Raw genomic sequence first — 27,500 nt, 5'->3', positions numbered from 1 at the left:
ATAGAGCATTTTCCATAGCTGCCACCTCCCTCTGGCACTCTCTTCACAAACACATCTGAGATTGCACATGGCCATGTTCAAATGATTACTCAAAACTCACCTTTTCAGGATTGCGTTTAATCTTTGATTAATGCTGTATGCTACTGGTTTTATCGTGCTGACTTTTGACTTTATGTGATTATGCTGTATGGTTTTATTGTGTTATGACTATTTTTTCTAAAGCGTATTTGGGTATCTTAAAAAGTACTCTATAAATAAAATGTATAATAATAATAATAATAATAATAATAATAATAATAATAATAATAATAATTATTATTATTATTGTTAACCAGGTGTGTCCTGTTAGATTGATTGTTTAAACAATAAGTAACTCTTGGATTCAGCCTGTTTCATTCTGTAATATAACAGAATGGATGGTTAACACTGTTATAGACGTGTACACTCACTTTATTAGACACGGCGAACATAACATGTATTCGGGCATGCACACAGGAAGACTGAAATGGTGTTACACCCAATACGGTCCGTGGTGTACCAACAACCATCACAACATAGCCTTCAGTTTCACCTGTGAAGACTGCATTTGTTATTAAAAAGGATAAGCCAATATGAATATAAGAGTGCTGTCTCTGGGAGAAAACCAACCCATTCAACCAAGGCATTCAACCAAAAATCATTCAGTGACATTGAACAAACATTGGGCATAGCCAATACAACAATTTAGAATGTCCTGAAAAAGAAAACAGAAAACACTGGCATACTGAGCAAAAGACACTGAATGGGTTGGCCGAGGAAAACAGCTGATGACAGAAACATTATGAGATCTGAAAAGAAAAACCTAGAAACAACAGTCAGTGACATCATCAATAACCTCCACAGGTCAGGGGTGAAAGTATCACAATTCACCATTCGAAGAAGACTTTGAGAGCAGAAATATAGAGGCCATATGACAAGATGCTGACCACTCATCAGCAGTGAGAATCGGAAAGCCAGATTGGAATTTGCAAAGAAATATAGAGATGAGCCACAAAAGTTCTGGAAACAAAATTAACCTATGCCAAAGTTATGGAAATGCCAAAGTGTGGAGAAAACGTATGATCCAAAACGTACAAGCTCATCTGTGAAACATGGTGGAAGTAGTGTCATGGCTTGGGCTTGCATGGCTGCTTCTAGAACAGGTATGTAACTCATGATGGTAACAACAGAATGAATTCAGAAGTTTACAGGAACATTTTGTCTGCCAATTTACAGAGAAATGTATCCAAATTGATCAGGAGGAACTTTATCATGCAGCAAGACAATGATTCAAAACACATTGCCAACTCAACACAGGACTTTATCAGGGGGAGAAAGTGGAAGGTTTTAGACTGGCTAGGTCAATCACCAGACCTTACCTCAATTGAGCATGCATTTCATCACCTGAAGAGGAGACTGAAGGGAGAAACCCCCGAAACAAACAACAACTGAAAGAGACTAAAGTAAAAGCCAAGAAAAGCATCACAAAAGAAGAAACCAGCAATTTGATATTGTCAATGAGTCACGGGCTTGATGCAGTTATTGCTTGCAAGGGATATACAACTAAATATTAAGTGTTATTTACTTCAAGACTTATCTATTCCTATACTTTTGCTCGCCTAAAAAATTGGTGGTCTGATACAAAAGGATGCTCTTTAATACATCTAGATAATTTACCAGGAAATAAAAGCTGAAACCCTAAACTCTCATGTCATATCCATATTAAATTCTTTACCTTAATCTTTGAGGATTTCCTGTTTGCTAACGTAAGTGAGCTAACGTTATGCTAACCGCTGTGTAAATAATAAAATTAGCCATGTTTACTAGTAAGTGAGCTAACATTATGCCAACCGCTATGTCTAAACACTGAAATCAGGGTTTGTACAAGGTGCTTGATGTTGACCAGAGTTGGGTGCAAGGTGTTACTGTAATGTAATTAATTTTTCTGATAACGCAGTAATATAACACATTACATTTTAAATGTATGTATTTGATTGCAGTTACTGATGTCAATAAAATTATGTTACAATATTAAGTAAAATGCATTTTAAAATAAATAATGTTTTTCCATGAAGATTTTTCTTAAACCCTGAATAATTGTCCACTTGGAGCGGTTTGTCACTATTTAACTGAACGTCAGTAATTTTATATCTTCAGTGAACGGAGGCAAGACCAATCAGACAAGGCTTACAGGAAAATACGTGGAAACACTTGTGTCTTATTGGCTGACAGCTCTCAATTCTGCCAAACGCTAGCTCACAGTCAGTGTGGATATATGTCCACACTGATATATGGATACATTTGCAATTTTTTAAAAGCAGTAAATGGGTTGAAACGGAAACACTAACATCCTCTGATGCTGAGCAGGAAAACAAGGTGTGTAATGTCTATATTGAGTTCCAGTTTACGTGAACATGATTTGAGCAGAGCACAAGGAAAGATAATGTACTTTGCATGGCACTGTAGCGGCTAAACTCATACAATGATAGCATAGCTGTGTCTCCCCTTGGCTAGCGACACCAAACTAGCCTAGTTACAAAAGTTTTATATTTTATCAGTCTGGTAACCGAAGCAAGTTTTATCATAAATCCGACTTTTTCTGATCATGTCAAATTGCGAGCTAAAATTACTAAAAGAACTATGAGTTTTACTTTGTAGTGTATTTTTGTAGGTTTGCTAGTTTTTGAAAGAAACATCAAAGTAATTAGTAATTTGATTACTTTTTACATGCAGTAATCAGTAATGTAATCAGATTACAATTTTAAAGTAGTAATTAGTAACATGTAGTGGATTACTTTTTTGAGTAACTTACCCAACACTGGTGTTAAATTTGGCTTTTTGAAATTTATGTACTTCAAAACCGTGAAAATAGACATTTTTAGCCATTTTCTATATAGTGGTGCTTAAAAAGTGCTTGAATTATAAATTCAAAATTAAGTAAATAAATATGAAATCTCTAAATAACTTTAAAGTATTTATTTTCGATAGAACACAAATACAATCCTTTCACTCAAAATATGACATGTTGACAGAAACAGCTCCAGTCCAATTTTCAGACCCCTTTTTTTCCTCAAAATCTAGTAACAAATCTAGCAAGTTTTTGGGCAACCCTTAACCACTTTCTGTAGAAGAGAGTCGCCAGTACTGTCCCACAAGCGTGAGGTCCTGCTTTCCTGCCTCAGACATACCTCTCTCTGCGGCAATTCTGTTCAGTGAGTGGCAGAGAGGAGCAGCACATTCATTCACTTTCTATCTGAGTGTTAATTTTACATATATCCAAAATCACATCAAACAGATTGGCAAACAGATGTAAAGGAAGAAATTAGAATATTAAAAAGAAGAAATAAAGAATATGTTTGAATGACCTCTTGTACAATCCTTGAAAAAAAAAATACTGCTTGAAAAGTCCTGTTTGATTGTGTTTCGTGTTTGATCATAAGCGAGTTTATTTCCAAATTCAGTGATTTATTCCTAATGTGTTCATTCTTAGTACTCTGAGGACAATTTCAATTTGCAGGATTTCATTGCTCTAGGGAACAATAGATGAAATATGTGGTACATTGAATTAGTTGCTTGCCAATTGTATGATTGTTCTTGAGTTTTTCCAATAACCAGGTTTGTCTGTTTGTCTATGTATTTCTGAAAATTTGGTTCATTTTGTAGATTTGAATTATGAATTAACACAATATTGCATGGTGTCACGATACTACTTAGTATCGTGATACTTCAACTGCTATAGTATCATAAGATATGTTTATGGTATTGTGACAACCCTAATATATATATACATTGGTGCTTGAAAGTTTGTGAATTTTCTACATTTCTGCATAAATATGACCAAAACATCATCAGATTTTCACACAAGTCCTAAAAGTAGATTTCAGAGAACCCAATTAAACAAATGAAAGAAAAATCTCATACTTAGCCATCTATTTATTGAGAAAAATGATCCATTATTACATAACTGTGAGTGGCAAAAGTATATGAATCTTTGCTTTCAGTATCTGGTCTGACCCCATTGTGCACCAATAACTGCAACTAAACGTTTCCGGTAACTGTTGATCAGTCCTGCACATCAGCTTGGAGGAAGTTTAGCCCATTCCTTAGTACAGAGCAGCTTAAACTCTGGGATATTGGTGTGTTGCCTCACATGAACTGCTTGCTTCAGGTCCTTCCACAACATTTTTATTAGATTAAGGTCAGGACTTTGACTTGGCCATTCCAACACATTAACTTTATTCTTTAACCATTCTTTGGTAGAACGACTTGTGTTGTGCATGTCCCACTTTCTCTTGAGATTCAGATCGTGGACAGATGTCCTGGCATTTTCCTTTAGAATTCACTGGTATAATGCAGAATTCATTGTTCCATCAATGATGGCAAGTCCTGGCCCAGATGCAGCAAAACAGTCCCAAACCAGGATACTACCTCCACCATGTTTCACAGTGGGGATAAAGTTCTTATGCTGGAATGCAGTGTTTTCCTTTCTCCAAACATAATGCTTTCCATTTACCAAAAATTCTATTTTGGTCTCATCCGTCCACAAAACATTTTTCCAATATCCTTCTGTCTTGTCATGATTGTTAGCAAACTACAGAAGGGCAGTAATGTTGTTTTTGGACAGCAGTGGCTTTCTCCTTGCAACCCTGCCATGCATAACATTGTTGTTCAGTGTTTTCCTGATGGTGGGCTCATGAACATTAACATTAGGCAATGTGAGAGAGGCCTTTAGTTGCATAGACATTACCCTGGGTACTTTTGGGACCTCACAGACTATTAAACATCTTGCTCTTGGAGTGATCTTTGTTGGTCAAGCACTCCTGCAGAGTGTAACAATAGTCTTGAATTTCCTCCATTTGTACACAATCTATCTGATTGTGGATTGGTGGTGTCCAAACTCTTTAGAGATGGTTTAGTAACATTTTTCAGACTGATCAAAAGAGTCAACAACTTTTTCTGAGTTCATCAGAAATCTTCCTTGTTCATGCCATGAAACACTACCACAAACATGTGTTGTGAAGATCAGACTCTGTTAGATCCCTGTTCTTTAAATAAAACAGGGTGCTCACTCACACCTGATTGTCATCCCATTGATTGAAAATAAGTAACTCTAATTTCACCTTCAAATTAGCTGTTTATCCTTGAGGTTTTGCCACTCAAAGATATGTCATATTGGATTATTTTCCTTAATAAATAAATAAATTACCAAGTATAATATTTTTGTCTCATTTGTTTCAATGGGTTCTCTTTATCTACTTTTAGGACTTGTGTGAAAATCTGATGATGTTTTAGGTCATATTTATGTAGATATATATAAAATTCTAAAGGGTTCACAAACTTTCAAGCACCACTGTACATACTCTGAAAATATCGAAACAGCAAGGCCAATTTGTTTTTTCTATACGTTGAAAACATTTGGGTTTGAGATCATAGGATGAATATGAGACAATAGACCAGCTTTCATTTCCTCATATTTACATATCGATGTGATAAACTCCTTGTGATAACATGACACCTTTTGTGGAAGACCAACCGATTTTCAGGTGAGCAAAAGTATAGGAACAGATAGTCTTAAAGTAAATGAAAGTAAATAACACTTAATATTCGGTTGCATATCCCTTGCTTGCAATAACTGCTGGTGACCTAACACCGAACTGTTGCATTTTTCTTTTTTGTTGCTCTTCCAGGCTTGTACTGAAGCTTCTTTTCATTTATATTTTTGTTTTGGGAGGTTTCTCCCTTCAGTCTCGTAATTGAATTGGCCAGTGTAAAACCTTCAACTTTTTCCCCCTGATGAAGTCCTTTGTTTTGTTGGCAGTGCTGTTTGGGTCATTGTCTTGCTGCATGAAGAAGTTCCTCCCAATTAGATTGGATGAATTTCTCTGTAAATTGGAAAACAGTTTGACAGTAGTCTTCTGAGTTCACTGTTGTTTTTGAGTTTTTCTTCACAGGTGTCACAAAGTTTCTGTCATCACCTGCTGTTTTTTAAATGGTCTGACCTGTTCTATGTCTGGTTGCTAGTACACCAGTGGTTTCCTTCTTTTTCAAGTCAATCCAAATTATTGTATTGGTTATGACCAATGCTTGTGCAATGGCTGTGAGATTTTCCCTGTTTTCTCAGCTTCCAAATGGCTTGCTTTTCTCCCACAGACAGTTATCTGGTCTTCATGTTTGTTTATCCTTTTTAACAACAAATGCATTCTTCACAGGTGAACCCTAGGGCCCAAACCAAGAATATATACTCAGAGCTATTAATTCTTTAAACAATAAAATTTAACAGGGTACACCTGGGCAGCAGAAAACACCTATCAGTCACATGTTCCAATATTTATTATTATTATTATTATTATTATTATTATTATTATTATTATTATTATTATTATCATCATTATTATTATTTTGTATTTATTTATTTATTTATTTATTTATTAGAATTTTTGTTATTTTTTATTTATTTAATCAGGGACAATACACATTAATAATACAGAAGAAATGTAAAATGTGCCAGATTTAGCCAAATTGGCTAATTTTCATCTGTAGTCCTTAGGCAGGTTGATGTTGTAATCAAATAGAACAGAATCAACATTTTTGATCATTTGAAAAAATGGGTGGGTTCAAACAAAAGGTGCCATGTTTAATTTGTTTAACACATCTATATGTAAATATGAGCAAATGAAAACTGAAATGCTGATCTATAGTCTCATATTAATTTTTTGCTCTCAAACTCTAATGTCTTCAATGTATGAATGCCAAAACTAGAATTGGCCCTGTTCCAAAACTTTCAGAGAGGGCTACTGTCACATAGCGAGGGTAAGGACAGATGCAAGTGCAGAATCTACTATCAAACGTTTTAATGAAGTACAAACAAAATTTAACACAAGACTTACAAGAACCCAGGGCTAAACGACTGTGATGGAAAAGATAAACAAAACAACGCAACACAACCCATACAGTGCAGAACGTGACTATTTATATATAAGTGCTAATGAGCCAAACATGAATCAGGTGAAGGAGACATGTGACATGGTGCAGTGTCCCCCCACTTCCCAAAAGGCGCTACTCCTGGAGCACCTGAATACACTCCCTCCCCTTGCAGCCCTGGCCCTTTGAGCACCATGTCTTACGCACCACAGAGAGATGACATGATATCCCTGGCCTGGCTTGAATGCGGAGCAATGGCTACAATCTCACTTTTCACACAATAACCAACTACTCTCAGACCACAACTATGTCTACCATAGGCTCTACAAAACTATTCCTATGTCTTAGGTCACAACACAATCTAATACATTTACAGATGACCAAACCATTTGCACCACAACTATATAGGCATAATGGGAATTTCTGTAAACCTATGGAAATATATCTAAGAGTCACCACTTTAAATATGTATCCTAGATAAGCTTATGTAAGTGCCTATATTGACTATTAAGCAATATAATGAGCTTATATGAGCACATCTATGTGGAAGTCTTGAAGACCCTACAGTATCCCATGGAACGTTTGGGCCTATAGGAGTGTGCAGACTCCAAGGTGTCTGATGTACAGCAAAATAATAAGCCACAACTTACGGGAGAGAGAATGTCCTCCTTTGGGCAAGTAGTCAAACAGCAGGGTATTTTCTTCACTAAACATCTCTGTCCCAAGAGACAGCAGGCTGTTCTTGCTCATTAGCGCCGCACGCAAGTTGGCCACAGAACCACCTTGCTCCTGACTTTCTCCAACCACCTCCTCCCTGTCACTGGCCAATGAGGAGCCATGGAAGCCTGGTTCGCCAGCTAGTGCTTCCTCCTGCTTCATGAAAAAGTCCATCCGCTGGTCTCGGGTATCTGAACTAGGCTCAGCCTCATCTGCTCCTAAGAAAGAAAGACAATTATGGTGGTTTTTAAAGTAAAACATTGAACAGGTTTAAAACAAGTTTAAACTCTAAAACAAACACTTATGTGCCACAGGTCATAGTGATGGAGCAGACAGCATGCTTTTATCCAAAATTATAAATATAAATATAAAAGACTTAGGCACCCTTATAATACCAATTTTGTATAACATGTTTATTTTATGATTTCTGCATTATTGAGTCAGCACAAAACATTGTAGATTTCCAAACAAAGCTTAAATGGTACAGAAAAATGTTTGTATGTCAGTAACGTAAGTAACATATTACGTAACACGTGTATTACCTGCAGAAAGAGAAACAGAAACAAGAAAAAAAAACATGGATGAAGATTCCTCCAAGAGTAAATCTGTATTATGGAAAATGTTTTTAAATCAAGTTTGGAAAAGTTGTTGGAAGCTTGGTGATGGTGATGAAGTCGTGGGACTGTCCGTTTATAGCACATAGTTAGCTGTTTATTTCTGGTGATTGTATTTAGGTTTCAAACATCATAAAGGTTGTGTTCATTTGTGAAAATTATCTTGATGGACAAAACGTGTTAGTATTGTAAACTTGTTGATCATGGAGCTTATTTTTTTGCAATAATCCAAAAACCTATGGGAAAATCCCATATGGGTTTTTGTCGAGGGAACCGGTGTGATGATAACTTCCGGGTCCTGGTACAAAATGACGTCGTCCCTGCCCCATCTATTTGGTGATTTGGTTACGTCTCTCCTCCTGTAAACACTGTTGTTGCCTTTTCTGCATACGCCTGAATTGATTTCATTTGGTTGCATATTGTTATATTTGATTGCATATTTTCATTTGGTTGATGGCATTTTTATTTTTACTCGTCCTATATTTTGGGTACAATTTTATTTATATTTTGCTTCTATGAGATGATGAACTTTAAGGACCAGTCTAATTTGATGTGAAGATTTGTACATTAGCAGCAATGTAGCACAACATGGAGGTGAAAGCAATGGTCTGTTTATTTAAATGTGAAAGTGCAGTTAAAACATGTTGTCCATAAAATCAATTAATAATCGTGATCTCAATATTGATCAAAATAATTGTGATGATCATTTTGGCCATAATCATGCAGCCCTACTGTTTACTGTTCTTTATAATAGAATGAAGAGATTTCGTGTGATTTTTTTTGTTCTTTATTATTTCTAAGTAATAAGATACTAATAAAAAATATTATTCTTTCCACCAAATTAGCGATTGTAACAGAAGTCACAGATGATGGTTTTCAGTTGGTGTTTGGTATCACAAGCTCCCCTGCTGCCCAATCCATGTCAACTGCCCAATTTGAACTACACATAATAATCAGGCAGGGAACATGGATTAGTAATCATATCCATTTATTGTATTTTTTTGTATTCATGTCTAAACTATTTCCGTAAACCGGGTAAAAATGTTGTCAATAAAGATTTCTAAATCAATTTTTTAAAACTGTTCAGATCATAGTCTGTACAGGCAATATCTCAGGATATCTATATAGACAAATCCAATCAGAGCTTGTCAAGAGAAAGTAGGCCAATCAGATTAGTTTTTGAATGGGACAAACCCGCAGTGTAAACATACATAAATACACATTTCACTCTATAATAATAATAATAACAATAATAATAATAATAATCATTATCATCATCATCATCATCATCATCATCTTGTGCCCGATGCCTCCTGGGATAGGCTCCAGGTTCCCCCGTGACCCTGAAAAGGAGTAAGCGGTCGAAGATGGATGGATGGATGGATGGATAATCATCATCATCATCATTATTATTATTGGTCAAAGCATTGTTTTTGTATAGATTAAAAAAAAAAAAAAAAAAAAAAAAAGGTTTACTTATTTTTTTTCTCTGATAAAATGAATTGTGCAGCCTAAACCATAAAGGGTTTTGACATGAAACTTCATAGGTAGATGCAGTGTGACCAGCGCTACTCAGAAAAATTAAATGACCAAATTATTCCCAATGGTAGTGCTATAGCAGTTATAGCCTGTCCAGATCCCGCCTACTCCTTGCATTCCAGTGTTTTCTCTCCCTCTTGTCTGCTCTCTCTCTCGCTCTCTCTCTCTGTGTATGTGTGTGTGTATGTGTGGCACTCCAGTTCACGCCCCGCCTGATTGAAGATTGATGTCACCTGGTTCTCATCGACTCACCCAATCTGCAGCATTTATAAGCCCCGGTTTTTCAGTCACTCGTCACCAGATCCAGCTTCAGTGTGGTACACATCTGGCCTTCCTCACATTTGTTTTCCGTTATGTCCAGTGTTTTCTTTGTTGAGTTTCCCTGTGCTTATCTTGTCTGTTTCTCCTTGTGTTGCAGGTTCACTGCTCACACTGCCTGTCTGCTCACTCTCGGCTCACTTCCTGCCCCACCCAGCCCTGCCTCACCTTTCCAGTGGATCTCCTGCCCTTCACTCAGCTCTCACGCCGCCGACCGAGATCGAGCCCCAGCCTCGACAACAGTCTAATCCACTCACGCTCAGCCGCACTCTCCCTTCCCCATGGCGCATTGGCTGTGCACTCATGTTTCCTGCGGCAGACTTGAATTTGAATCCTGACCCCAACTACACATAATCACACCCCCCCCCACACATTATCACCCCAATTTCCACTATTTCAATAAATCCTGTTAACTTTCAGTCCTATGTCTGTGTTCTGCATTCGGGTCCCCTCGTTTCTGTGTTCCACATAACAGAACAATCTGGTCAACATGGAACCAAAAGAGGCAGCTCCCCTGCAGTCAGCCCTATCTCATCAGGGAAACCGCCTGGATCAACATGAGCTACAACTCCGCACACTCACTGAGAGCCACCAGGCCATGATGGACCAGCTCAGGCTCCTCCCCCAGCAACTAAACAACATCCTCCCCCAACTGGCTCAGACACCCCTTGGCCCCCGGCCCAGTCAGCCTGCCTTGGTAGTCCAGTCTGCCACCTCTCCCAGTCCACCACAGCAGGAAGCACATGTCCCAGGAAAGTGCAAGTCCTTCCTCCTCCAGTGTTCTCTCGTGTTTGCCCAGCATCCCTTAACCTATGACACAGATGAGGCTAAGGAGGCCTACATCATGGGGCCCTAGCCTGGGCCACTGAAATCTGGGACAGACAGCCAGCACTGTGGTCCTCCCTCATCTCCTTCACCACCAAACATTGGAGAGTTTTTGACCACCCAATCCAGGGGAAGGAGGCCACCAGATGCCTGCTCTCCCTTCACCAGGGGCTCCGCAGTGTGGCGGAGTACTCTGTGGAGTTTCTGGTCCTGGCTGCTGAGTCAGGCTGGAATGAAGAGGTGCTCCAAGGAGCATTTGTGAACAGATTTAGCAAGCAAGACCAAGTCATAAGCTTCTGTCATGGAATTCTTGAAGACAGTGTCATCTACAACGATAAAGTGACTTGGATTGAACAGGAGAGGGAGAACCCCGAACAAATAAGATCAGATTCATGGCAGAACTTCACAGTTGATGAGATGGTCAAAGTCATCAAACAAACTCACAAATGGAAATCTCCTGGACCAGACAAATAAAAAAAACTTCTGGTGTAATAAATTAACAGCTCTTCATGAAGATCTAACAAGAGCTCTGAATGACATCGTGAATGATCCAAGGGGCACTCCTGGATGGTTAAACTATGGAACCACCTTCCTACTCTCAAAAGGCAAGGACAGAAAAGACCCGAAGAACTATTGTCCTATCACTTGTCTCCCAACAACATATAAGATACTATCAGCTGCCTTAATGAACAGGATCTACAGCCATTTACTCAAAAATAGGATCCTCCCAGATGAACAGAAAGGGTGCAGAAGGGTGTCTTGAGGATGTAAAGATCAGCTGTTTGTGAGTAAAATGTTTGTAGCAATGCCAAAGAAACTCCTAAGAAATCTAGGCATGGTGTGGATAGAGTACAAAAAAAGCATTTGACAGTCTGCCCCATACCTGGATTTTGGTAGTCATGGAGATCTACAGAGTCTGTCCGACTGGTTGAGAACTGATATTGAGAGTATGGATAAAAGTGAAACTCCTGACCGTCGGAGGCATCCATCATTCAAAAGCTGATGTTGAAAGACTTTATATCAAGACAAGAAATGAAGGACGTGGACTAATTGAACTTGAGTCTGACTTTGATTCATCCATCGTTGGCCTAAGCAACTACATCAAGTTAGGCAAGAATAAATTCATGAGACTTGTCAGAAATCATGATGCCGGAACAGCTAAATACTCTCCAGAAGGAAGCTAAGAAGATAAGACAAAAATATCTAAATCAAGAGACTGCAGCTCAGAAGAACATCAAGCTACAACTAAAGAACACCATTGAAAAGCACAAAATGGAACTTCTGAAAAGTAAACCATTGCATGGACAGTTCTTTCAAGACCATTTATCAATAAGAATGCATCAATACAATGGTTGCGTAGTTCCGGTCTTAAAGAAGAGACAGAAAGCTTAATTATGGCAGCACAGGTCCAAGCACTCAACACCAGATATCACCAAAAGAACATCTTAAAACAGCCAGTAGATAGTAAATGTAGACTTTGCAACCAGGCAGAAGAACACATAAGTCATATTGTTGCAGGATGTACAATACTTGCACCATCTAAATTCACCCACAGACACAGTAAGGTAGCCAGCTATATTTACTGGGCCATGTGCAAGCATGTAGGTGTACAAGTTCTGGATAAGTATTATGAACATCAACCAGAAAAGGTTGTGAACATCAAAGACATAACCATCATGTAGCATGTTCCAATAGTTACGGATAGGACCATCTTAGCTAATCGAATAGATATAGTGCTGCATGACAAGAAATAGAAAACCTGCCTACTGATCGATATAGCCGTCCCAGATGATTTGAACATCATACTTAAACATACTAAAAGATCAGTAAATACAAGGACCTGGAAATCGAGATCAGTAGGTTGTGGAATTGTAAAACTAGAGCAGTAGCAGTTATAGTAGGAGCTAGGGATGTCACGATACCAAAAATCTAGTAGTCGGTACCGATACTACCAAAAGTAGACGATACTCAATACCAAAGTCGATACCACGGTGTGGTATAAAAATAAAACTAAAAAAATAAAATTAAAAAACTCTAATAGAGGACATCCTCCTCTGGCTGATACTGGCAAAGAGCACGAGAAGGGGAGAGAGAGAGGGAGTGGGGGAGGGTATTTTAGTTATCAAACACTGTCTGACAATGAGTGACAAGGTGCACTCCTCAATGTGCGTGTGCACACACACAGACGCGCACGCACGAACACACACACACACACACACACACACACCTTATACTCTGAATGCAAACATTAGTTATACTCTGAATGCAAACATTAAATTCACTGATATGGTGGCAGGCCAAAACGAGTTATTAAAAGCATGAACATTTGAATAATTATTAGTGACAGTAGCTACATTTAGCTGACAGGACAAGGGCTGAATGGCGATGCATGTTGGCCCATTTGGAGGTAGTTTATAACATCGCAATGCGTTAGCGTCGTTAACAAATAACTGGCTATCGCAAACATTACATGGAGCATAATGTTAGCTGGTTTCACGGCAACAATGCCAACTGCCTCAAACAAATATAATATAGAACCGTCTTTCAGGTGCTTCGCCAAATTCCAGGTGTTTCCTTGCTTTATTTGAAATGAACGATAGCATCTGTTGCACACCAGAAACCGATACTAGCTTTCCTCTAAACGAGTCAGGCTGGAACTAAACTTGTGCAGACCGCACCACAGGTAGCTAGTTCTCACCAAGTTGCATAGAACACTAGCAAACATAGATGAACATACTAGTAAAATTTGGTGATGGTAGCTTAATGCTAAAACTGTGAAGTGTGTGCTGCAATTTGATTGGTTGATGGCCCCCATGTTTTTTTGAAGTAACCTAGTCAACCGTGGAAATCCACTCACAGATTAGCACAACAATGCATTACAACTGATTGTAGCTTTCTAGGATTTACAGCCTGAGAAATGTTATTTGAATCTAATCCGGCGGCTACTGAAATCTACAAGATCAACTGTGTTTTCTTATATGACCAGTGTCATATAATGCATCACTCATGCATGTAACCTTAACATACAGTTACTTTATAGTCAGTGCCTGTGTCTTGTGCAGGAAAGTTTGGGTCTTGGTGTGCTCTGTAAAAGTCAGCATTTTTGTCAGATATTTAGATAGGATATAGAAACTATTAAAAATGGGGCTAAAATGTGGAGATGTAAAATGTGATGAGACTTTATTTTGCACTTATTTCCAAATCATGGCCTTTCATGTTGGTAACATTAGGAGATAAAGACAGGCCTCATATTTTTGTTTTACTAATGGATAATGTGTGCACTTTGTCGTATTTTATTCAATTTTCTCGATAACATTGTCTAAAATAAGCAGTGCATCCCTAGTGGATGGATACAGACTGTTCTCAAACATGAGGTCTTTACATGCTGGCTGTGTGATTGACCCAGCGCACATGTGCCAGCTATAAATAAGTGCAGCTTTATATTAATAAAATATAAACTAAAATAACACCAAACATAAAAACACACTACATACTTTATAGCAACACTACAATTTAAATACAAAGAAGCAGCAGAATTCACTGTACCAACCATTCAAAAGGCAGAAGAACAGCATAATCGCTTAAATCACCCTAACATTACTGTGTTATGTATTAGGTTTAATTAAAGTCAAACAAAAATGAAATTTATGGAGGTATTTTGCAGACTATTTTCAAAATTAACTGCAAATTGTTGAATTGGGGAAAGGTGCGTACAAGGTGAATACTTGTATTTACTATATTGGCCAAAGCAGTCATCAAACCCAGATGGTTAGAACATGCAGCCAAATAATCTGTTAATAACCAGACTGAGAGCTCAATCTGAATAAAAGTAGATTAAGGCTAACACCCCATTTACTATGCTTACATGCAAAGATTTTCTCCAATAAATGAATGAATTAATTCCAATTGCAGATGCTGAAATGACATCATCATGACTCAAACGCAAAACACATACACTGATTGAGATTGTGAAATTAATTTGATGTAACAGATTATTAAAAGAATATTAACCCACCTTGTTCAAAAAGATAAAAATGGCACTTGGATTAGTTTCAATTGGTTAACTCTATTATTACTGGTTACATATACATGCCTAATAATCCATTAAATAAAAGAATCATAACCATGTACAATCTTTACAATCAAAATCAGTGTCTGTATTCTACTCGTGCACTTTTGATGCGCTCCTTGTGTCAAACGTGCACGATTGTGAAAAACAATTGCGTTGGAGAACACAGTTGAAGTTACAGATTTTAATCTATTTAAAATAATTGAGATTGGTTTTTGAGGCTAACATTTTGAGGCTTCTGCAGGACTGACCTCAGTAAAGTTTAGAATTATTGGTGGATATTTAGTGAGGATGTAGAAACAGAAAAGAAAAAGAAAAGAGGGTTAAAAGCAGAAAACTTTGATAAACCTATATATATATATATATATATATATATATATATATATATATATATATATATATATATATATATATATATATCTGACACCTAGATGAACACTTTACAGTTGCTTTTATGACCAAGTCATTCCCTTCAAATGCTATTGAAGTTAGAAACATGTATACCAATATGTAACTTTAGAGACGGTCCCTTATTTGCGCATATCTGCGAATACCAAACGTCCAACGTCAAGCCAAATTTATGCCAATCTGCTAGGTTTATCTTCTCTTGTGGCTTGTTTGCACAATCCCACCACTAGGGGCCGGCCTAGAGTAACATGTTACAATAGTATCGGCAATCCATTGCTCTTCCTGTGAGACCCGGATGTGAAGAGTTGAATTTTAAGACCCAAATTTTAAGACGTGAATTTTTACAGCCTGAATTTGTGAGGTTGAAAAATAATGTGTTGAAATACTACCTGACAAATAATGAAGATGGTATTTTAACAACTGAATATTTTGGAACAGTATTTTAGGATTTTTGAATATGTGTGCATTGAATTTTGAATGTTGGAATTTTTTTTTGCAGTCAATATATACAAACCCAATGAACTGCAGTCGAAACTAATTCAAGCATTGATATTGCTGTGGTTTTTTTTTTTCAATTGGTGTCAAATTGCAGGGCAGAAAAATATTTTTGCGATATGTTTTTATTCAATTTATGTAATTCAACATGCCATTTTGCCTTGAGGACATTTGGCACTATTATACTTCCATACGTGTCGTCGTTTGTGTAACACTCACAAAAAGAGTCTTCATTTCCTCTCTATCTTTAAAAAGAATCTCTTTACTTTTCTGTCCGTTTAAAAACAAAGAGAAAGTGTGTTATGCCTTGCTCCCGTTTCATCACCGGGGGTTACGGACACACTTTCTGTGTGAAGTGTCTAGGGTTGGAGCACGCCAGGGCAGCCCTCGATAGGTCTGACTGTGCGCACTGTGAACGCCTTACAATCAGGCAACTCCGCTTGTGGTTCGCTCTCTTCTTTTGTGGGTTGGGTTTTGGGTGTTGGGTTTCAGAGCCTCGCGGATCTGGGCTGGCTGCTGCCGAGGCATCCAGCTGGCTCAGATCCTGAGGATCTCGTATGGAATGGATCTGGAAGAGGAGCCAGAGATGAATGCTACTCTATCTCTTTCTCCGTCTTCCAGGTACGGCTCTCACACTGGATTGTCTCCCAGTAAAATTTCTCATTGATTTTAAAATACTACTACTACTGAACTATAAAGCACTAAACAGTCTCGCACCATAGTACCTAAGCCCTATACAAATAAAATTTAATTGAATTGAAATTGAACTGAAAGATTGTCCTCACTCTTCCTACACCATTTGGGTGAATGTTGTTCTCAGAGATAATATCCCGGCTGGACGGCACTCCTTAGGAGATTCTCATCTGCAGAGATCTACTATCTGATTCATCTGAGGCTGATTTATCACCCTCAGCTGTACCTATGGAAACTGTGGGTCTGGCCCCTGAGGGGCACAGATTCTGGTCAGATAAATGTTTTTCAGGAACCAGGTGCTCTAGGTGAAATTTGGTATGCTGCATCTAAACTATATGGCCAAAAGTATGTGGACACCCGACCATCATACTCATATGTGGGCCTCCCCCAAACCATTGCCACAAAGTTAGAAGTAGTGTCAATTTTGTCAGAGTTTTACTTGACTAAAAGTTTGGGCATTTTAGACTTATCATAGTCAAAGAAAACCATAAGTATTTTAGTCTAGTTTTAGTCAGTGAAAACAGGTGATATTTTAGTCACTGAAAATGTCTGGGTTACACATGTAACACTATTCTCTGAGAAGGGAACGAGAAGTTGTGTTGGGTGAGCGCCCTCACGCATGACCAGTATCTGAAGCTTGTGTAACATCATGCCTATTTATAGGCCTGCCATGATCAGGTGACGTGGCATTTAAGTACGTTGTGTGATATTATCTGAAGCGAAGACGCAATTCACAGGCATGCCCCAGTATGACAAAGCTACGCAACGTCTCATTCCCATCTCAGGGAACAGGGTTACATGCATAACTCAGACGTTCCCTTTCAAAGGAAACTCCACATTGCATTAGCTGGACGCTGCGGGAAGGAGAATACCCACTCCATCATAGTGAGGGTACAGCCTGTTCAAAAAGAACCAAGCCTGAGGGTCACTGGAAGACACTTGAGCCCGGGCCAGAATGTATATCCAGGCTGTAAAATCCAATGACTGTGTGCAACGTAGATGACCCTGCCAAAACACACACATCCTATAAGGATAGCCCTTGGACAAAGATTACGAGGAGGCAACCCACCTAGAGACTGTGTGTCTCATAAGCGATAGAAATTGCTTCCAGTATCCAGGTTGACGTGCGCTGCTTTGACACAGCATCACCTCTACTGTCGCCGCCAAAGCCGACCAGCAGCTGCTCTGAATTACACCACTGGCTGAAGCGGTGGACGTAAGTACAGAGAGCCCTTACTGAACACAGTCGGTGCAATTTATTTTGTGCCAGTATGAGGAATGGAGAAGGGCAGAAAGCCTGCAACACTACTGGCTGGGCAGCAGATGTAGGCACTTTAGGAATATAATCTGGCCTAGGATACTGGAAGGCCTTGGCTAATCCAGGGATAAAGTCAAGGCAGGAAGGGGCAAGAGAACTGTAGATCTCCTACTTGCTTGAGACATGTCAGGTCCAGCAGAAGAGCTACCTTTAGAGTCAGAAGCTTCCTAGAGGCTGGCTAAAAGGGCTCAATTGGGGCACCTCACAGACCTTCCAGGACCACAGAAAGGTCCCAAGAAGGTATGCGTGGTGTGTAGATGGGCCTCAGCTGCCTGACACCACGCATGAACCTCGAAGTTAGAGGATGTTTCCTCATAGAGGCTCCATAAATAGGGGCGTGGTTGGAAAAAGTCGCGGCCACGTAGACTCTGATGTAGAAGGAGGCAACCCTGCAGAGTCCTTGTAAGCACTCCAGGACTGTAGCTATCGCGCAGTTCACTAGGTCTAGCTGACATTCCTCACACCATGAGACAAAAAAATCGCTATTTGAGTGCATACAATTTCCTTGTGGATGGTGCTCTAGCATTCAACATAACATAACAGCTCTACTAATTTATTTTATTTACAGTGAAGATATGTGACTGTATCTCAATGCCAACACTGTGAGATGTATGCTGCGGCCTGATTGTCTGATGGCAGACATGTTTATGAAGTAACACAGTAACACTAGAAATCCACTCATAAATTATTATACCAATGCAGTACACCAAATTTCAGAAAGAAAGATTTGATTACTTTTCTCATTTTTTCAACATCCTCACTAAAAAGCTGAAAAAACATTGAACTTTACTGAGGTCAGTCCGCACCCTGCATCTGCTAAGCACACCCCTTGCTTCACAAATCCAACCTGACAATTATTTTAAATAGGATATTTTAAAAAATTGTAAATTCAGTAAAATGAACTGTTTTTGTTGCATGTAACACACACTAATTTTGAAAGTATTTCCATTTAAGTTCCATTTAAGAAAATTAATTCACATTGGTCTTAATTGTTGTTCTCTATTCTGATTGGTTACATTTACATGCAACTATCATTACAGGTGTGGTTTCTGCTTGGTTGGAACGAAAATCTGCACTCACACTGGTCCTTTCCGGATAAGACTGGACTAAGGGCTAGGGGGCATTTAATATTAGTGTTTCCAAGTTCTTAAAATGTACATGAAATAGAAAAAATTGTAGAGATTTTAGGGTTCTGTAGAGGAATCCTCCTAACCTCTGTAATGGATTGATTGCCATAAAGGGTAAGAGTGCTGATGAGGAACTCCTGCAACTTGTGCCAAATTGCTTAGACAACAACAACAACAACAAAAAAAACTAAGTTATCAAGGTTGAATTTTAAGAAGCTTTTCATGAAATTCCCACAGAATTTCTCACAGCTCTTCAATTCAGCTTATAATAGAATAACCAGCTAAATGAGTACTTTTCCTTTCAGAACATCATTTAAGGAGACAAAAAAGAGGAAAGAAGCATAATGATGTTCTGAAACTTACACACACACACACACACACACACACACACACACACACACACACACACACACGGAGAGTTAATTAAGGTAGAAGCATGGGGAGTTAGGCTGAAAGGGCGCAGGATTGGAAGAATTCATTAAAGTCAAGGAGTCCAGCCTTCATCTGTGGGTAGGGGGCATGCGAGGCAATCAATGGAAAAGATCTACTCCTAACAAAACAAGCGCCCTATACTCGCAAAATTAATACTGTAGTGACCCGTATAACACACACACACAGACACAGACACGCACACACACACACACACACACAAAGACAACAGCTAGTAGGTAAAAACTTATAATGTACTTATGACCATTATATGGAATATAAATGATGCACAGTGAAAACTGACTTGATTATTTTTGATGGAGTATTTAGATATCTATAGTTAGTTAAAATATGCACAATTACATTTCTCTTAAGACTATCCTTTGTTCATCAGTATAATGTTCAATGGTAAAATGAGCAATGGTTTCATTATCATGCCACACAGTCATATTACAATAGTAGTTTAAAGAATAAAGGAGACCATTGTTATATCTCTCCTTCATAAGAGAGGTCTGAATAATTTTGATGCCTCCTAGCAAAGAAATTCTCAGTTTAATTTTGTTACCATGGCAGCCAGGCACACTTGGCTTCAACATTTATGCTAAATAAAACATCCTTTTAAGAATAGACACAAATAGGCGGACTCATTGCAATGAGTGTGTGTGTGTGTGTGTGTGTGTGTGTGTGTGTGTGTGTGTGTGTGTGTGTGTGTGTGTGTGTGTATACCCCTGCGTGGGTGCCCTCTAGTTTGGACATGAATCGGTATGTTTTCCGCAGTGTGAATGTGTATGGCAGTGCATGTATGTGAATAACAAATGCACTGTACTGATGTATCCAATAAGCAAGTGTGTGTTATGTGTGCCTGTATGAGGATGTTTTAATGCTTAATAATATGGTTGACTATGTACCAGTACTGTATCTCTAGATGCACTTTCCTCTCACACAAAGATTAAGATTTCACACACACACGCATACACACACACACACACACACACACACACACACACACACACACACACACACACACATACACACAGAGAGAGAGTGAGAGAGAGAGAGATTCTTTGTTTCCATCTTCCCCATGAGGGGTTTGCTTTTTTTTTTTTAAAGCAGGGGGCCAGCATTTTTTTTTTTGGCCACACTGAGCATGCCTGCATGATCAATTGGGCAGTTTCATCATTTCCCCTGACACACAGCATACAATTGTAGGTGAGAGCAGGTATCTTACATATCTGTGTGTCTGTATGTGTGTCTGTGTGTAAATGTGCATGTCCAGTGTCCACGGTAGGGGGAGGGAAGGTCTGACTTGCACACAAACTTTGAAAGGGTAAGAAGTAATTTCCAGTGAAGGAGGGAGTGAAACTGAAAAAGCTCACGAATTCAAAGGCAATTTAAAAGCAGTGTGGGAGGGAGGAATAAAAAACAGAGTGAAGTGAGAGGAGGGAGGATTGAAAGTAAAAAAGAAATTGTTATTCTGTGCGCTCTCTCTCTCTCTCTCTCTCTCTCTCTCTCTCTCTCTCTCTCTCGCGCGCGCGCGCTTTCTCTCTCTCTCTGAGCTGGGTCACAGCCTCCATGGAGAGATAGGCCAGAAGGAGGAAATAAAATAATAAATCAAAACAAATCCCTGAATGCTAGGAAGGGAGGAAAGAATGGAGCAGAAGTAGAAAAAAAGAGGTGCACGTAATAGAGGGTTTAAGGAGCAAATATTTGGGATGAAGAGCCTGTGGGTGGGGGTGGGGGTGGGGGGCAGTGTTGGGGTAGGTTTGGGAAGACCAGAGCTCAAAGTAATCTGGGCAAGTTAATCCATTTTAGCAGAGCAGGCCTGTAACAGTAATGAACCAAGAGCGAGAGACTGAGAATAGAGAAAGAAAAGTGAGTGGCATGAGGACACAAATTTTAAACAGTCTGAAAGTCAGGAAAAGAGAAGCTAAATGCAACAGATAGAATAAAGAAGAAGAAAAAAGTGAGGTTGAGTTATGGGAAATGGTATGAAGGGTGGGACAGGGAAGCAAACACACAGGGCTGTGTGCTAAAAGCAGGCTGTACAGAGTGTGTGTCTATTTCCAAAACAAGTCAACAATCCAGAAAAGAGGGCCTACAGAGCTGGCAAACTCTCTTATATCCAACCATACAGATGGTCAAACACCTCCCCCCACACACAAACACACACACACACACACACACACACACACACACACACACACACATACACGATTATGTGTTACTATAGTTTTAAGGTCTTACATTGAGTCCAATTGAGTTAAAAAAAATAACCCTAACCGCAATCTCAGCCCCTCACGAGAAATATAAATGCTTTGAGGCAGTGGGTAACATCCATAAATTTCTCCTCAAGGTTCAACAAAATTCATTCATCCATCCATCTACTGCGACCTCACACATCCAGGGTCCAAGCTTCAATCCTGTGCTTGGGATACAGTATGTGCAGAGATTAGTATATTCTCCCCATGTTCATATGGGTTTCCTCTGGGTTTTCTGATTTCCTCCCACTGTCCAAAAACATGCATATAGGCAGATTCACTACACTAAATTTCCCCTAGATATAAATAAATGTGTCCATGGTGCCCTGTGATTGTGCCCTGGGATCAATTCAATTCAATTTTATTTGTATAGCGCTTTTAACAATGGACATTGTCTCAAAACAGCTTTAAACAAACATATAAACACAGGATACAGATTTTAAGTGTGTGAATTTATCACTATTGAGCAAGCTGGTGGAAAGGAAAAACTCCCTAAGATGATATGAGGAAGAAACCTTGAGAGGAACCAGACTTAGAAGGGAACCCATCCACATCTGGGTAACAACAGATAGTGTGAAAGTAAAAGAAAGTTCATTATGGTTTTAACATGAAGTCTTTTTTAAACTAGACCACTGTTCACCAAAGGAGACCTGACTGCAAAACTGTATGTGGTAATTGCAGTCCCAAGGCCATAGTAGCAACCGTAATCCCAGCAATCACAGCAAGAATGTCCATGTGGAATTGAGGTCCAAAACCATTTCATGGTACTTCAAGCGGTACCATCCTAAGCAATCTCCAGGCTGTAGCCTCCAGTTGATGAGCACTCCATCCAGAAGTAGGGCATGGATGGAGGATGGATCAGACAGGTCCAGAGAGCAGAAAGGGTCAGGATCACTGGCACCGCTATAAAATCATGTGTGGCCCAACAGAAGGAGAGATGGAGAGGGAGGTAAAGAGAAGGAGAGATTATTAGGTATGCTTACTATCCTGTGCTGGATAAGACTGTGTACTTTGCGTAAAATAAAGTCTATTCATGGTAAGCTTGGGTAAACAAATATGTTTTCAGCCTAGACTTAAACACAGAGACTGTGTCTGAGTCCCAAACACTAATTGTAAGGCTGTTCCATAAATGTGCAGCTTTGTAAGAGAAAGCTCTTCCCCCTGCTGTAGCCTTCACTATTCGAGGTACCACCAAATAGCCTGCACCTTTTGATCTAAGTAGGCATGGTGGATCATAGAAGACTAAAAGTTCACTTAGGTACTGTGGCACAAGACTGTTTAGTGCTTTTAGGTCAGTAGTAGTATTTTATAATCAATGCGAAATTTTACTGGGAGCCAATGCAGTGTGAATAAGATCGGGGTGATGTGGTCATACTTTCTGGTTCTAGTAAGGACTCCTGTAGCTGCATTCTGGACTAACTTGAGATTGTTTATGTACCTACTGGAACATCCAAACCATAAGGCATTACAATAATCTAGCCTAGAGTTGATGAATGCATTAACTAATATCATGCAGTGACATTTTATTTCTTATCTTAGCAATATTCTGAGATGAAAGAAGGCTATCCTAGTAATATTATCTACATGAGTGTCAAATGAAAGACTGGAGTCAATAATCACAGTAAGGTCTTTTACTGCTGCACATGATGAAACAGAAAGGCCATCCAGAGTTACTATGTAATCAGAAAACTTACTTCTAGCTACATGTGGTCCTGGCACAAGTACTTCTGTCTTGACAGAATTAAGTAAAAGGAAGTTAAAAAGCATCCAATGTCTAATGTTCCAATGTCTAATGTATGGGTTGAATTCTCCTGCCTTGTGCTCAGTTTTCAAGTACAATGCTTGAACAAACATTTTTTTTCAGTGTTTATGCTGGATTTTTGGTATGGATAATGCAAATACACAAAAACATAACAGGTGCAAACATACACTGATCAGCCTTAACATTAAAACCACCTGCCTAATATTGTATTGGTCCCCCTTGTGCCAAACAGCTCTGAACCTTTGAGGCAAGACCTCTGAAGGTGTGGTATCTGGCACAAAAGACATAAATAGAAGATCCTTTAATTCCTGTAAGTTGCAAGGTGGGGCCTCCATGGTTCAGACTTGTTTGTCCATCACATCTCACAGATGCTCAATTGGATTGAGATCTGAGGAATTTGAGGCTAGAGTCAACACCTTGAACTCTTTCTCATGTTCCTCAAACCATTTCTGAGCAATTTTTGCAGTGTGGTAGGACACATTATCCTGCTAAAAGAGGCCACTGACAATAGGCAATACTATTGCCATGAAGGGGTGTACTTGGTCTGAAACAATGTTTAGGTAGGTAGTGTGTGTCAAAGTAACATCCAACATGAATCCCAGGACTTAAGGTTTCCCAGCAGAACATTGCCCAGGAACATATGGGAACATTCTTCCCATAGTGCATCCTAGTGCCATCTTTTCCCCAGGTAAGCAACACACATGCACCCGACCATCCACATGATGTAAAAGAAAATGTGATTCATCAGACCAGACCACCTTCTTCCATTGCTCCATGGTCTAGTTCTGATGCTCACATGCCCATTGTAGGTTCTTTTGGCAGCAGACATGGGTCAGCATGGGCACTCTGACCAGTCTCCAGCTACGCAGCCCCATATGCCATAAGCTGTGATGGACTGTGTTCTGACACCTTTTGCATCATAACCAGCATTAACTGATTCAGCAATTTGTGCTATAGTAGCTGCTCTTTGGGATTGGTACAGACAGGCTAGCCTTCACTCCCCACACACTTCAATGAGCCTTGAGTGGCCATGACCATGTCACCAGTTCACCGGATGTCCTTCCTTGGACCACACCCCACAAGACCTACCATTTAGGAGATACTCCTAAATACTCCTTACTCTTTACACTTGCCCATTTTTCCTGCCTCCATCACATAAATTTCAAGAATTTACTGTTCACTTGCTGCCTAATATATCCCACCCGTTAACAGGTGCCAATGTAATGAGATAATCAATGTTATTCACTTCACCTGTCTGTGGTTTTAATGTTATGGCTGATCGGTGCATATACATACTATCAGTGTGTGTGTGTGTGTGTGTGTGTGTGTGTGTCCGATTCCTCTTAGAATCTACAGCATTCTGAATCATCATGTAGTGTAGCACCTATATTTCTGTATCCTTGGCAACTTCTGCACTGAACAATAGAGAACATGGAGGCCAGGGTAGAAAGACAGCATGAAGAGAGAATTAGGGAGAGAGAATGGAAAGGAAAGAGAACGGGAAAAGGGAAAATCAGCAATTTGTATGTCAACAGAGAGAAACTGTCATTAACACTGGCTTGATCTCTAAAGAGGGACACATAAAGAACAGAGGAGAAACTCATCTTTCATTTAATACACCTCTTACAGTGTTGTGAAAAAGTATTTGCCCCAATCCTGATTTCTTCTGTTTTTGTGTATGTCTTATACTAAATTGTACATTAAATCCTAAAAGATAAAACAATGGCAACCTGAGTAAACACAAAATACAGTTTTTAAATGATAATTTAAAAAAAGTTGTCCAATACCAACTGGGCCTGTGTGAAAATGTATTTGCCCCATAGTTACTAATTCCCCAAATCTATGAAACTGCCTTCATAATGCAGTTTATGCATTAGGTTCAGCTGGACTAGACACAACCAGGCCTGATTACTGCAAACCCTGTTCGATCAAATCTACACTTAAATAAATCTTTTTCATGCAGAAGAAAAAAGTTGGTTAAAAGGCCTTACTCAGTAACATACTATTCCAAAATTGAAAGAAATCCCAGAAATGATGAGGAAGAAGGTAATTGAAATACATCAGCCTAGGAAGGGTTACAAATCCATTTCAAATGCTCTGGGATGCCAAATAACCACAGTGAGAGCCATTAACTCCAAATGGAAAAACCCAGCACAGTAGTGAACATTCCCAAAAGTTAAAAATTTCAAAATTTCTCCAAGAGCACAGCAACTACTCATCTAGGAAGTCACAAAAGACCCAAGTAAAACATCAAAGGAACTACTGGCCTCTCTTGCATCAATAATGGTCAGTGTTCATGACTCCACTATCAGAAAGACACTGGGCAAAAATATTATCCCTGGAAGAGTGGCGAGGTGAAAACCACTGCTAACCTAGAAGAACATTAAGGCTCGTCTGAATTTTGCCAAAACACAACTTGCTGATCCTCAAACCTTTTGGGAGAATGTTCTGTGGACTGATGAGTCGACAGTGGACCTCTTTGGAAGACAGGGGTCCCTTTTACATCTGGCACAAACCAAACACAGAATTCCACAAAAAGAACATCAAACCTATGGTCAAACATGGTGGTTGCAGTGTGATGGTGTGGAGATGCTTTGCTGCTTCAGGGCCTGAGCAATTCGCAGTAATTGTGGGAAACATGAATTCTGCTCTCTACCAGAAAATCTTAAAGGAGAATGTCCGGTCTTCACTTCAGTCAGTAAGTTGAAACTCAAGCGCAACTGGATTATGCAGTAAGACAATGATCCAAAGCATAGGAGTAAGTCCTTGTCCTAGAAGTAAGTAAAAGACTGGTCTCCAGTTATAGGAAGCATTTGGTTATTGCAAAAGGTTATTGCTGCTAAAGGTGGCACAACCAGATTTTAAGTTTAAGGGAGCAATTAGTTTTTCCACATGGGTGACAGGTGTTAGATAGCATTTTTTCCTTCAATAAAAAAAAAACAAAAAAAAAACTGTATTGTGTGTATTGTGTGTTTACTCAGGTTCCCTTTGTTTTATGTTGTGTTCCGTTTGAAGATCTAAAACTATTTAGTATGAGATAAACACAGAAACAGAAGAAATCAAGCTAAGAAAATATTTTTCACAGCACTGTATATGGCAGTTGACTTTTGCTTAATCTCTGCAGCTTAAGATGGATGCTCATATAAATGTATGAGTTGCTCCATTTTAATTTATTTCCATTTTATTTTACATTTGTTTAACAGCCATACTCTGTTGAGTCCTTTTCCATGAATAAATGAAGGCTAGTGACAATTATTTCTGACATGTTAAGGAATTGTCACATTAATGGTGACCATACTCCCAACATCCATACACATACTCTAGATCATCAAATGGTCAAAGAAGCACCATGGCAACTAGATCTCATCAGCCTTAAAAACAGGTAAATATTTTCACAAACATAGTTGCAGCTGACCTCCCTCACAAAAACAATGAATACTGCATGTGTGCTAGCGCATGTGCAATGTGCCAAACTCCTAATATAACTTTATACAAGGTTAATATGACTGACACTAACTGATCTAGAAATAGAATATAAGGAGTTTTTTTCTCCTTTTTTGGGTTGGGGGAGAGCAATAGCGTATGCAAGCGAGAGACAAAAAGAGAGAAAGGCAGCTCAGAGAAGAGGCTACCCAGAGAAAATTACATGCATATGAACAAATCTGCAAAACCTTGGCAAATAATTGAATCCATCCATCCATCCATCCACCCATCCCCTGCTTTCAAGGCATTGTTGCAACTTCTAATTCCCCACCTCAAACCAGTAAAATCCACAGAAAACACCCCAACAACTTGAAATTTAAACTTGTCAACTTAGGGTAGTCTTCTCAATTACCAGTCCTTCACTGTTTACAGAGTGACATCAAATCAATATGGCTGTGCACTGTCTAAAGTACTCATTCTTTACTTTTAAATTAGTTTATAGCAGTATTGGCTTTAGATCAGTTAACATACAGACACAAAACTTGGTTAAATCTTTAACACTGACC

General features: G+C 39.0%; 1 protein-coding gene across 8 annotated transcripts in view; it reads right to left on the bottom strand.

The window, feature by feature from the left end:
* Positions 1 to 27,500, bottom strand: part of zbtb46 (zinc finger and BTB domain containing 46) — a 190,875-nt gene that overhangs the window by 35,655 nt on the left and 127,720 nt on the right. For all 8 annotated transcript variants that reach the window (XM_017487350.3, XM_017487351.3, XM_017487345.3 and 5 more), the window contains one exon: positions 7,590 to 7,874. In XM_017487350.3, the coding sequence (XP_017342839.1) occupies positions 7,590 to 7,874 (285 nt within the window). The remainder of the gene's footprint in view (positions 1 to 7,589; positions 7,875 to 27,500) is intronic.

Source organism: Ictalurus punctatus, chromosome 15, assembly GCF_001660625.3.
Source record: "Ictalurus punctatus breed USDA103 chromosome 15, Coco_2.0, whole genome shotgun sequence".
In the NCBI taxonomy this organism is placed as follows: Eukaryota; Metazoa; Chordata; class Actinopteri; order Siluriformes; family Ictaluridae; genus Ictalurus; species Ictalurus punctatus.
This window is presented reverse-complemented; position numbering and strand designations above follow the sequence as displayed.